The following is a 13,096-nucleotide window of genomic DNA, read 5'->3' as shown; positions in this document are numbered from 1 at the left end:
ACTGAAGCTCCCTAGGATAAATAGTACCCACCAGATAAATAGTAAAACATAGTTATGCACAAACAGAAAAGACTTCTTGTCAAACAGATGGTAAAGATGTTTTGATAAGTTCTGTAAATGCACAAGGTACAAGTTCTTGTCAAACAGGAAAAAAAGATAATGTTTTGGTAAGTTCTGTAAATTCCTCAAAGCTAAGCAATGATAATGATACTGAGAATACACCTAGCACGAGTTCTAACGATAGCACAACCTCAAGTAGTTCAGTAGGTAGCAATTTACTAGGCGAGGATGTTAACGTCGCAGAAATTCAGAATAATGATCTCAATCTTGGACGAATTAAAGATACAGTTTAGAACGGTGTTAAGCCTAAATGGCAGGAGATTTCTAAATTTGATACAGAATTTAAATATTACTGGGCAAGATTAGATTCTTTAGTTATCAAAAACAATGTGTTGTACAGAAAATGGGGAAGTGATGATGGTAACTTCTGTAAGTTATTATTAGTTATCCCAAATAAAATCTGGAAAGTAGATCCCTCGGAAGCACCGAGAACAAGGCAAACAGTGAAAATTGCAGACTCGGTTTGATTGAGTCTGTTCATGAGCAGTAATGGAAAATGCAACACTGCCCAAGCCCCCAAGCACCGGCTTAAGCAGTATTCAATCTTCAAATCTAAAAGAGTTGAAATCAATGATCCCGAAGGACCAGAAAATATAACAACACTGAGATGAAGTCGGGGCGACTTTTTACGGCCGTCACATAGCACTTAACACCCGCTGTTGTGAAGTAAATAAAATCAAAGTCTCACAGAAATCTGGTATTGCAGTTGTTACATGATGGAAAAAGTGGTGCACATTTAGGGTTAAAGAAAACTCTAGCAAAAGTAAGAGAGGTTCTTTTGGTTTGCTTTGAGACGAGATGTTTAAGTGTGGATTCGTACATGTAATGTATGTAATAGTCGCTGAGGTTCACTTAGAAAATCCAAAGCGCCATTAAAAACTTATAATGTAGGAGCCCAAAATGAGAGAATTGCTATAGATTTTATGGGTCCATTTACAAAAACTAACAACGGAAAAAGATACTTGATGGTTGTAGGGGATTTGTTTACTAAATGGACAGAATGTTACAGTTTGCCAAATTTAGAAGCTACAACAGTGGCGGCTGTATTAGTTGATCAGTACATAGGTAAATGGGATTGCCCGTTGATTTGTCATACAGACCAAGGGAAAACATTTGAGTCAAAACTGTTTCCAGAAATGTGTAAATTGTTGGGCATAGAAAAGACACGTTCTTCCAGCTTTCACCCGCAAGTGAACGGTTTTATTGAAAAACATAACTCGACTATAATTCAAATGCTTACCCCATATGTCGCAGCAAATCAGAAAGACTGCGGTGAACATGTTGATTTGGTTATGCTTGCAAGCATCAACAGGGTTCACACCAGCCATGTTACATATTGGTAGAGAACTGAGGTTACCAGTTAACTCGATTTTTGGTAGTCCTGAAACAAATGATAAAGAAATTGATCAAAACAAAACAAGTAATGTCTCAAAATTACAAAACAGGTTACAACAAGTACATGAGTTAGCTAGGAAAAATATGGAAATTGCTCGAAACAATATGAAATCAAACTATGATGTGAAGTTCAGAAACCCTGGGTTGCTCCATGCAAGATAATAACCAAAGAAAATGATGTACTATACCGGATTCAAATAAAAGCTAACTCAAAGCCAAAGATTGTTCATCATGATACACTGAAAGATTATACTGGGAAAATTAGACCTAAAGTTGGTTTTAAGAGATAAAACTAGTCTGATTTGTTTAAAAATGGTTCACAGAAATATTGTATATTTTGCTTTAGATTTGATATGGTATTTATGCAAACTTGAATTTTGGTAGAAAAATGATAAATAAATAAATAAATTATTAAATAAATAAAAAAAATGATATGAATGTTGCTTTCAAGTAAATAGGGTATCCTTTTGTCTATTTGCAGTTTCAATGCGGGTTGTGCGAAGACCTTTACTTCCCAGCCAGAAAGCCTTGTATGGCTCATCTGAAGGAACAGCATTCTGGGATTAGCTTTAAATGTACATTATGCAAGAAGATTTAACGAAATGTTAATCCGCATCAATGTAGAGCAAAGAAAACTGATTTTATATGTTTAACCAGATGACAGGCGATAAGGGCGGTACAGCAGAGAGAGAGAGTTGGAGAAGGTTTTAGAACGAGTAGAAAAGAAGTGGTGTGTAAATGAGAATATAACAGCAAGGAAGGGAACAAGACCAGTATTACCAGAGAGGAGAAAAGAAAGAACTAGGAAATTGAGTAACAGCAGTAGTAGTAGCAACGATAGTAGTGACAGTGAAGAAAACAGCGAGGAAGAAATGGAGTTAGAGAAAGATTTAAAATTAAGTGATGATGAGTTTGAGTTTTCAGGAGGAAAGTTATTTGAAAGAAGTGAAAATGTATTAGTTGGATGAATATGAAAAGAAGAAAGATGAACAGAAAAGAAAAGAAAAATGGATAAAGAAAAAAGGAAAGAATTGAAAAAGAGAGGATGGACAGGGAAAAACAAAAGGGGGAAGAAAGACGAATGAAAGATAGAGAAGATAATGAAAGGAAACAGAAGAAAGAATGAAAAAGAAAAGAAAGAGAAAGAAAAGAAGGAAAATGAGGAGAAGAAGGAAAAAGAGGAAAAAGAAAGAAAAGATAAGATAGAGAAAGAAAGGAAGGAGAAGGAAAAAGAAAGAAAGGAAAAAGAGGAGAAAGATAGAAAGGAAAGAGAAAGAAAGGAGCATGAGGAAAGAGAAAGGAAGGCAAGACAGGAGAAAGAGAAGAAGGAAAAAGAGGAGTTACAGAAAAAGAAGGAAGCAGAGGAGAAACAAATAGATGACGAGAAACATATAAAGGAAAAGGAAAATCAGAAGTCAAAGACTGAGGAAAATGAAAGGAAGGAAAAAGAGGAGAAAGAGACAGAAAAGACAGGAAGAAATTATGAAAGGGAAGTAAAAGGGAAAAAATGAGAAAAAAAGTAAGAAAAGGGATGAAAAACTAAAAGAGTGTGAAAAGAAGAATAAGAATGAGAAAGACAAAGACATTAAGAAAAAGGAAGAAAAACAAAAAGAAGATATGAAAAGAAAAAAAGATGAACATAAGAAAACAGATAAAGTACTGATATAAAGAAATTGAAGTGAGAGAGGATGAAGGGATGATAGACATTGAGAAAGTCCAGGAAATGAAAGAAAATAGAAGACACAGAAAGAGAAAACTACTGTGTGAAAAAATTGACAAAAGAATTTCTAGAAAATGATGGATATGAATACGAAAATATAACAGTTATCAAGAAATATAAAATAGAAAACAGATTTTAAAGGAAAACTAATGTAATAACTAATAAGGAAAACAGATGGTTGGAGTTCAGATAACAAATTATCAGACTAACGGATCAACATAACATTTAACATTTAGGAGTTTGTATATTTTGTCTTTTTTAATATTGGTACAAGTCGCAATTATGGACACTTTAAATAGTGCAAATATCGCAGGAAATTACATTGACACTTAAGTAGTGCAAGAAAAAAAACATTATTATTATATTTGTATTTATATGTGTATTACTGTATTGTTATAGTTGCATAAGACTGTTTCATTTCGAAATATTCCGACAAGTAAATATATTGTTATTATGCTTAACACTGTTTAAATATTCTTAAATGAAAAGTATATTCTATGTAAAGTATGTTAAAAGTAAAATTTCTTTCTTGTAATTTTCCATGAAGAATAGGGACAATTCTTGAAAGGTGGGGGTAATGATGTGCTGTAACCCACCTACTTTATGTAATGTCCTTTCAGTCAAAAATAATACTTCTCGAAAATATTCAGTAACCATATTGATAATAATATTAAGAAATGTACCTTGTTAAGTAATATCCATAATTACTATTTGAAGCATTTATGTATTATCTTGTATTAATTATATAAAGTTGCTCCTGCAACAACGTTATGAATGTCCGCCATTGTGTTTTCCAGAATTCTAGAGTGCGACCCAGTTTTTACGGGAAAACCTAATTTAAATGACATCATAAGGTAAACAAAAACATTCATATAAATAGCCCGAATTTTAAATGGCCATCAGTTGATGTTTGGAGATTGATCTGAATGGTAGAAGACAGAATTGATATAGAATAAGATAAGAGTAGAACAAGAAGATATATTTAGCATGAACAATGCTCATAAATTACAGGTATTTGTCAATGAATGGTTATAGTTATATACTGTTGTTGTATAAATGAATATTGACATACTTTTACACTAGGTTGAGTGTAAAAATAAAGAAAGTATACTTTTATTGCTTTTCTTATACAGCGTTTTGCCCTCAGTCCATCCCAACAATATTTTACCAAGTGAGCACCATATGCAAAATTTTCTACGCCACGAGTGAAAATGTAAATTATAGTTTCGCGAGTGGAATATAAATATTGATCATGCATTGCAACAAACAAATTTTGTTTTTATTCCATTATCTTTCAATAGTTTTAACTGAATTAACCCATTTTACCAGAGCAACGACACCCGCATTGCGTCACGACGTTACATTGCCTTAATGTCGATATAATTGTTTTTAAAAATTGTCAAATACATGTAGTTTTATGAAGTTAAAGGCACTCGCTACAGTTTTTTTCGGACGGGTCGATATTTACCCCAACACCGTGCCAGTTTGGTTGTTTCTAATCGATGTACCTCACTGCAGAGTTGATGCAGTCTTCTGCGCATGCCGGGAAGTGATTATCTAATGTCGTGTACGGCAAAAATTCGCAAATTATTGTAAGTTCGCATGCATTTAATGTATAAAATGTATAATATACTGACTAAAGGTTAGGGTAAGTATCACCATGGTTACAAAATATTTACATTTAAAGTACTTTTAGTTCAAATTGCTTCAATCCGACATATACTGGAGTCTGTTATTTATACCAGCGCCCAAACTCTGCATTGAGTTACAACTGTTTCTAATCCCGTACCGTACATTCGTAAATTATAGGTTTTTTTTTTTTTTAAAAAGTGGGCGGAAACTTTCATCGTTCTATGCTATAAAAATGTTTCAGAAACACCTTAAAATCCGCTTATTAAGAAATCTGCCGTTTGATAATTATATATATATATATTTCTAAGTCATTTGCTCAAACACTGAAAGAGTATTTCGTACCAACCTGCGTTGTATAAATGGCCGCCACACCCCACCTCGTTGTAATTTGATTTAAGCGAAATCTAATATGGTGACCTATCAATTTTCTTTTTTGTTTTAGATTAGGTAGACATAACCAAAGGTATGTGCAGAGTTTGATTAAATTCTATTATGTGAAACTCGATAAAATAGCAGAAGTACCAACTGAAAACTGACAAAAATATGCAAAAATTGCCATTGGGTCTGCTGAACAAGTATTCCTTTCTTTACAAAATCATATTCTTTTGATTTCTCTGAGCATGTTTCAAATAGATATATTGTTTTCCTTTATAAAATGCTTAGATAATCAAATTTATGCTGATTATTGTACTTTACTTAAATATATTTAAGGATTACGGAAATTTTGAAAAATGTTTAAAATAGCACCATATCTAGGGGCAAATTAAATTGAAACAAAGCTGGTGACCTAGTATTTTTATTTCATTTTTCAATACATCATAACATGATCTTTTAATACAAAACATTTCATCAAAATCTATTATTGAGAAAAAAATTACGAAACTGTAGCGAGCGTCCTTAATTTTAATTACGATGGAGCGTAAATCCTTGTATTTATGTAGATATTCATACATCTGTATCTTGAATTTTCACTTTATCCGATTATTCATAATTTTTGTCGTTTTGTATTAGTAAAAAATAATATTTCACTTCGCTGCTTTGGAACAACTATTTTCAATATTTCACTGAAAAGCAGAATATAAAGACATATCAATTCTCGTACTTTTTAGTTAAACTATAAACTAAAGTCTCACAACACATTTATCATTTCACAAAAATTCAATCCAATCCAATTAATGAGTGATTTTACAACATAGTAAAGTTTTTTCAAATAATTTAATATAAACTTTTCATGAGCAGTTTTAGAAAAGTGATAGTTTTCTCATTCATCAGTTGGTACGATGTCTCGTTAGAATCATTCTGTTATTTCTTTCACGTCAGATACGCGCGATGCATGATGGTGATAACATGCCTGAGCGAACGCACGTAGTTGATGGGGCGAAGGCACGATGACGAAGACGCGAAACTACCATAACGTGATAGTAATGGAGTGATGCTGCGGCAGCATCACTTTCTAAAGTAGCAATCAGTGCACCTAATGCGAGAGAGATATCACGATGACACTAAGGGGAAACCTATATTACAGCCTACCAAATGCCTTCTTAATATATTGCACAATTATTGTCTTGTAAAGTGTGCAAGTGTCCTGAACCGTACGTCCCAAAAATATGATTTATAGGACATATTTCAGTGAATAATTTGGACATTGGTATAATTAGGTAAAGTGGATGGCATCTGCAAAAATGCACTAGAATGCCATGTAATGTAGACTGTCCTTTGTATGTTAAATATAATTATGTCTGGACTAATTAATGTTGGAGTGTAATGGCTGAGTAAATGATCAGATTTACTTCTAATGTTTGGTACTATCTCGTGTCCCACATCAATTTTCCGACAGTAATGTCCCTGTGGGAACATTTTAAACAAAATATATTTCAGATAAACGCAAATATATGCAATTAATACAGTTGCCGTCATTAGGCGTTTATATCTAAATTTTCATCTTTGTGATATTCCATTTTAATTTTAGGACATTGAATAATAATCACCAGGAGGACAAAATAACTTAAAGGAAAAAGTTACTTGACAGACGAAGCAAATGTTATTATCTAGAGCATACACGGGAAATTAAAGCGGCAACGTTTAAAACTTGTGATTTTCATTCTTCTTGTAGCAATTCATGTCTGTGATATGCAGGCGCCATTATCTCGGATTCCCTCTTTAAATTCCAGTTAGGTTAGTTATGCCAAATGTTTTCTCGTTTAGGGCCAAGCCATTACCTTTACTGGGGGCATACGCCGCTTTTCATGGAATTGCACTCTGTGTATCATTGAAGGTTCAGTGTGCACCGCCGTATGAATACATCTGCGGGTGTCTCTGAATTATATTCGTTTACTTATAACATGTGTAAATGTTGAGTTCTGTTCAATCCGGAACCAGAAGGACATAAAACGTCTCCCGCTCAATCAGAGCTGTAATATTTCGATCTCTTCAGACTGTTCAACACGACGATGTTGTGTTAATATTAGTGTATTATTTAACTTTTTAACTTGAACATTTCGGCTCGGGTGGTTCAAATACTCACGCTCTAATAGCTTTGTATTGTTTAATCACCCCTTGGAGATGGTGCCTGCTTTTGCATTTTGTTCTTTGGCAGCGGCTCCATAACTTAGTCCCCGTAATTCCAATGTTGCTTTTTTTTCTTTTTTTTTTTTTTGATTTAACGTCGCACCGACACATGATAGGTCATATGGCGACTTTCCAGCTGTTATGGTGTAGGAAGACCCCAGGTGCCCCTCCGTGCATTATTTCATCACGAGCGGGCACCTGGGTAGAACCACCGACCTTCCGTAAGCCAGCTGGATGGCTTCCTCACATGAGGAATTCAACACCCCGAGTGCGGCTCGAACCCACATCGATGAGGGGCAAGTGATTTTAGTTCTGCCCATTGTTTTTACGTTTAGAGCAAAGCCATTATTTTAACTTGGGAACATACGCCGCTTTTCACGGAATTTCACGCTGTTAATCATTGTAGGTTCCGTGTGCACCGCCGTATGAATTCATCTGCGAGTGTCTCTAAATTATATTCGTTTGCACATAGCATGTGTAAATGTGGAGTTCTGTTCAATCCGGGCCCAGAAGGCATGGAACAATAGCTTGCATTCCCACGACCGTTCATGAACAGGGTCAGTCAAACCTTTGTTTATGTCATGTTGGGCGATCTGTGGTTTTCCACTTTTTCTATTTTATTATCACCGCAGCGTTGTTTGTGCTTTGTGGTTGCCATAAAGTCTCCCCGTACCTCCAATCAGAGCTGTTATATTTCGGTTTCTTCAGATTGTTCAACACGACGATGTAAGTGTATTGTTTGTTTTTTATTAACTTGAACATTTCGGCTTGTGTAGTTTAAATACTCGCACTAATAGCTTTGGGTATTATTTAATCACCCCTTGGGGATGGTGCATGCTTTTAAAATTTGTCCTTCGGCAGCGTCTGTGATATGCAGGCTCCATAACCTCCGGTCAACTCTGTAGTTCTGCTTTAATTCTGTTTTAGCACTTACGTTAACTATAGGGCCATTGTTGAGACATTTTCATTGTTTTACTCTCTCTCATCCGTTTGACAAGTGTTTGTAGTATCAAGTGTAAATGGTATATCTTTTAAAGCAACTTTATCTCCTCATTCAGCAATAGAAAACTTCAAGAATGTCTATAATTTTGGATTTATTTGTAAATATTTCACAGAAGATAATAAAACATGCTTTCATAATGCTAGAGATCTGTAAAACTGTTAAGCGCATATAAGTCACAGTAAAATCAACGCCGTAAGGAAATTCAAAATGAATTGTGATGCTAGCGAATTTATGTCACCTCTGGGAAATTAAAAGTAAATTGCCAAGAGATACGGAAAATATATCCAGGATTTTGTCGAGAACATAAATTTTGTTTCTCATGCGTCAAACTATTGAAGCGTTGCTATTTTCGATAAGTATCAAATTTGAAATGGTCATAAACGCCTAAAATACGACGCAGAAGTATCTTTTGTGTTTTATTCACCGTTTCTTTATAAATATTTGATTAAGTGTTGTTTTCTAGAACCCATAAGGGTATAATGCAATATTAGCATTTCATCGGGGCGCAATTATTCACGAGGACTTTGCTAAGAATTGCAAAATCTGTTTATTAAAACAAACTAACATTTAAAAACTATTAGAATGCAGTGCCTTTACAGGTAATCCAACCATTTTACATATCATTTATTATAGTCTCTTCATTGTACATCACTGTATCATATAAAGCAGCCTAAGTGAATTATATAATATTGTTCGTTTCACACATTCTGTTATTAACATTTATTCTGTTACACCAAACGGTATTACTTTAACTGGTATCATGTAACAGGCAGCATTTGTATCTTTTAACAGGTGATTTTGATTACCCTAAGTGTTGTCTCCTGACAGGCAATCTTGATTCAACCCATTTGGTGTCACTGAAAAGCTTCGATTCTTCCGAATTTGTGTCACCTAACTAGAAGTATTGATTCGTACTAACTAGTGGCACCTCACAAGCTGAACTGATACACTCACTTGGTGTCACTTACGAGGTGTTGTTGATTTGCCTTAATTGGTGTCAAAAAAGAAAGCGGCCTTGATTCGCCCTGATTGGTGTCACCTAACAGGCAGTATTTATTCGCCCCTGATTGATGTCATCTTACAGCCAGAAAATATTTGAAGTAAACTAAGATAACAACTTTAACTTCTATTCCCTGAAATGTATTACATACGTTTTGTAACAATATATTCAATAATATCACCTTATTAAAATGCCGATATTATAAAAGTAAGGAATGTCGTCCTCCTTGAGATATATCTCCTAAATCGGTTTTGCCAAAATAATAATGACATGTAGTTTACTTTCAAAGAATGAAATAACATATCAGTTAGATAAGGGATTGGAAAACAAATGCAAAACACTTTCTTCATTTGATTATAATGCCAGTATTAAGTCAAGCAATTTGATCGGTTTATCCGCGACGTTCACAAATTGACAAACCCCTTTCACCATCTTTAATTGATGCAAGTATTTGAGCGTTGCATCAATCGGCAATATTCGCAAAATGGGGATAAAGTTTAATTTTTGATGCATAGAGCAAATGAGTAAAAAGAAAAAATCGGTGCGAAAACATTTTTACTTGGAATTATAAAAAATGATGTTTGTCTAGTATGTAACACATACATTGAAGCTTCTTCAGCGTGTGTGCAGATCTCAAAGTTTAACATGAATGAACACCAGTAAAAATAATTTGAAATTACAACTGTTCCTAACTTGGTGATAACTTCAGAAAAATATGTGACAAGATTCCCACACTAGGGAAATTTACATGAATTGATTGTTGTGCTAGAAAGCTTTAAATCACCTTTGGGAAATTATAAAAAATATGTCAAATTGTATCCGATATTTTTTATAAGAATTCAATGAAAGTTACTGCTTACAATATTACTTCCTGTCTAACAGAAAGTTATAAAGTTTGCCATGAGTACACATTCATTAAGAACATTAATATTTCTTGTCGTTTATGCAAAATACATGGATAAATCAGTTCGCCATTAAATCGGTTGAGGTAAAACTATGACTGGTACCTTTCATCGCGAATTGAAATTTAAAAAATGAAAAAAAAAAAAAAAAACACTTTAGAATTTTAATTTCAAAAGAAACAATCCTGATATTTTTAAAGAACGTATATTGAAACATTTGTTTGAAAATTATGCAGTAATAGGAATTTCTACTTTACAAAATAAAAATATTATTTAGACTTTTCCTAAACCTTGCTTTCATACTCTTGCTTTCGGACAGGGTACCATCAATTAAAATTTTTATTTTCTAGCTTTCGTAAGTATAAGCAAATATTATGTTCAAATTGAATGTTATAGGAGGAGGCAACCGATTAAAGTACATAGATTTATATTTTGTATCAATCTGAAAACACGGGGTATTTATTCGATTGATAATTTCCTTTCGACGCTCGTGACCGCTACTATCAAAGTTTGATTTATTAAGCACAAAAAGCTTATTTCTGGATTTAGCATTAGAATGTTATCACGTAATACAACATATCCGTTTAGGATATATGCTAGACATTTCTATGACATATCCGATAAGAGCATACTTTGCAGTAAATTAATACACTTTCACGAATTTGTATTCTAGAAATGGTATATCAAAACAGCAATCTTTTAGTGCCGTGTGGCAGCTGTAAAAAGTCTTTCCGTACTTGAATTCAGTGCTGTTATATTTACCGCCCCTTTGGGATTATGGAGTCCATTCAACATATGTGTAATAGAGTTCCGCTTAAACCGGTGATAGGGGGCGTGTGAGGTGTTGCACATTCCATTACCTCTCATGAACAGACTCAAATCGAGTCTGCTATCATGTTTCTTGGTTGTATTCTTTGCTTCCAAAGAATCGTTTTACAAATTTTATTAAATATCACAACAGCAATCTTTAAGTGCCGTGTAGCGGCTGTAAAAAGTCTCCCCGTACCTGTATTCAGTGGTGTTATATTTTCTGGTCCTTTGGGATCATGGAGTCCAGTCAACATATGCGTAATAGTGTTCCGCTTAAACCGATGCTAGAGGGCATGAGGTGTTGCATATTACATTACCTTTCATGAATAAACTCAAGTCAAACCGAGTCTGCTATTAGTCTTCTTGGTTTTATTCTTTGCTTCCAAAGGATCGTTTAACAGATTTTATATTTAAGTTTTAAAGTACATCAGCTAACATAGTATGTGAGGCATTGGCTGTTATCGTACCATTTGTAATATACGGTTACAAAGTACAACTTTTCTGATGCTAAGAAACACGGAGACTACGCATGTTATGGCGTGGTCACACTACACTTAGTTAATCGTAGTAAGGAATGATCGTAGTTGATCGTACTAAGCGTAGTTACACGTAGATAATCGTAGTCAAACGTAGTAATGATCGTAGTTCGAACTAATGATTTGTCCGTAGTAAAAAAATAATTTTTCGACATGTTCAAAATCTGACTACGATTAACTACGATGTTTTGACCCTACTGTGACCGTAGTTTGAACGTAGTTGATCTTAGTTAAACGTCCTTGATCGTACTTAACAGTAGTGTGTATCGTTTTTGATCGTAGTACAAGAAAAACACAACGACAGTACGGTTCAACTACGATCAACTAGGGCTCCACTACGGCTAAACTAAACAAGGGCTCCACTACGGCTAAACGCTTTTCCGTAGCTCAACGTAGTTGATCGTAATTTGTCGTAGTTGTTCGTACTTCGATCGTAGTATATACGTAGTGTAACGTAGTAACTCGTGGTAAGACGTAGTGATACCCTAGTTAACCCTACCCGATTTACTCTTAGTTGAACGTAGTTGTTCGTACTTACACGTACTTAAACGTACGACAAACTACGTTTAAAATGAACTACGACCAACTACGTGCGTGAACGTAAATGTGACCATTATTTAAATGTCATTTATTCCCGATTTTGTTAGAAAACGTTGCGATACGAAATTTAATATTTTTGACTCCGCGATATTTTCTTATCCTAATCTGGGATCTGTAACAGTTTGATTCTGTTTACTTAGGTGACATAATGGACTGTATTTGCGAACATACATCTATGTATTAGCATCAGTTGAGATATCGCTTTCTAACAACTTCATTTGTACTTATGCCGGCAGTTTTTAGGTCATTATTTAGCTAAGTCTGTGAGTAATGAACACGAAAAATTGGATATCGGAAATATGGCCAATTTGGGAGCTTTTTATAGTAGTATAGCGAAAACCCTTAATAGATTAGAACCTGATGAAGCGTGGGGTCCATTAGTCAAAGGTCTAGGTCGCAGTGATCTCAGATTGAAAAATGAGATGACAAAATGGTTAAGTTTAATAATCAAAGAATGCTTTTGTCCACATTATGCAGAATCACTCTATGATTGCCGCCTGTGGGCAGTCGATGACCCTTTTTACGTCGGTGGTCAGTAGGTTTAAGAGCAAGGTCATATTTATCTCAGGAACTGAAAAAGGGACAGGCTATCATAAGGCATATGTGTGTAATAAACACATATTATTTCCTCATCTTCTTAATGCTAGGAAATTATTATTTTTTATTACATAAAGACATCTATCTAAAAGGCTTTGGTAATTCTGTTATGACTCGAAAACTGGTCGTGAAAATGTATCTAATGTACAGTAAAACATGGTATTTACTGTTGATGATACAAGTGACAAATCAAATCAGTTTTTGGAAGTCCCG

General features: G+C 34.3%; 1 protein-coding gene across 1 annotated transcript; it reads left to right on the top strand.

The window, feature by feature from the left end:
• Nucleotides 1-2,615: 2,615 nt before the first annotated feature.
• On the top strand, nucleotides 2,616-3,099 carry LOC123550648 (uncharacterized). Its single transcript, XM_053546684.1, has one exon. It carries the CDS (start codon nucleotides 2,616-2,618, stop codon nucleotides 3,024-3,026), a length of 411 nt encoding a protein of 136 aa, XP_053402659.1. The 3' UTR covers nucleotides 3,027-3,099.
• Nucleotides 3,100-13,096: the final 9,997 nt, after the last annotated feature.

This window comes from Mercenaria mercenaria, chromosome 6, assembly GCF_021730395.1.
Source record: "Mercenaria mercenaria strain notata chromosome 6, MADL_Memer_1, whole genome shotgun sequence".
Taxonomy (NCBI): Eukaryota; Metazoa; Mollusca; class Bivalvia; order Venerida; family Veneridae; genus Mercenaria; species Mercenaria mercenaria.
The sequence above is the reverse complement of the archived record's forward strand: the minus strand, read 5'-3'. Positions and strand labels throughout refer to the sequence as shown.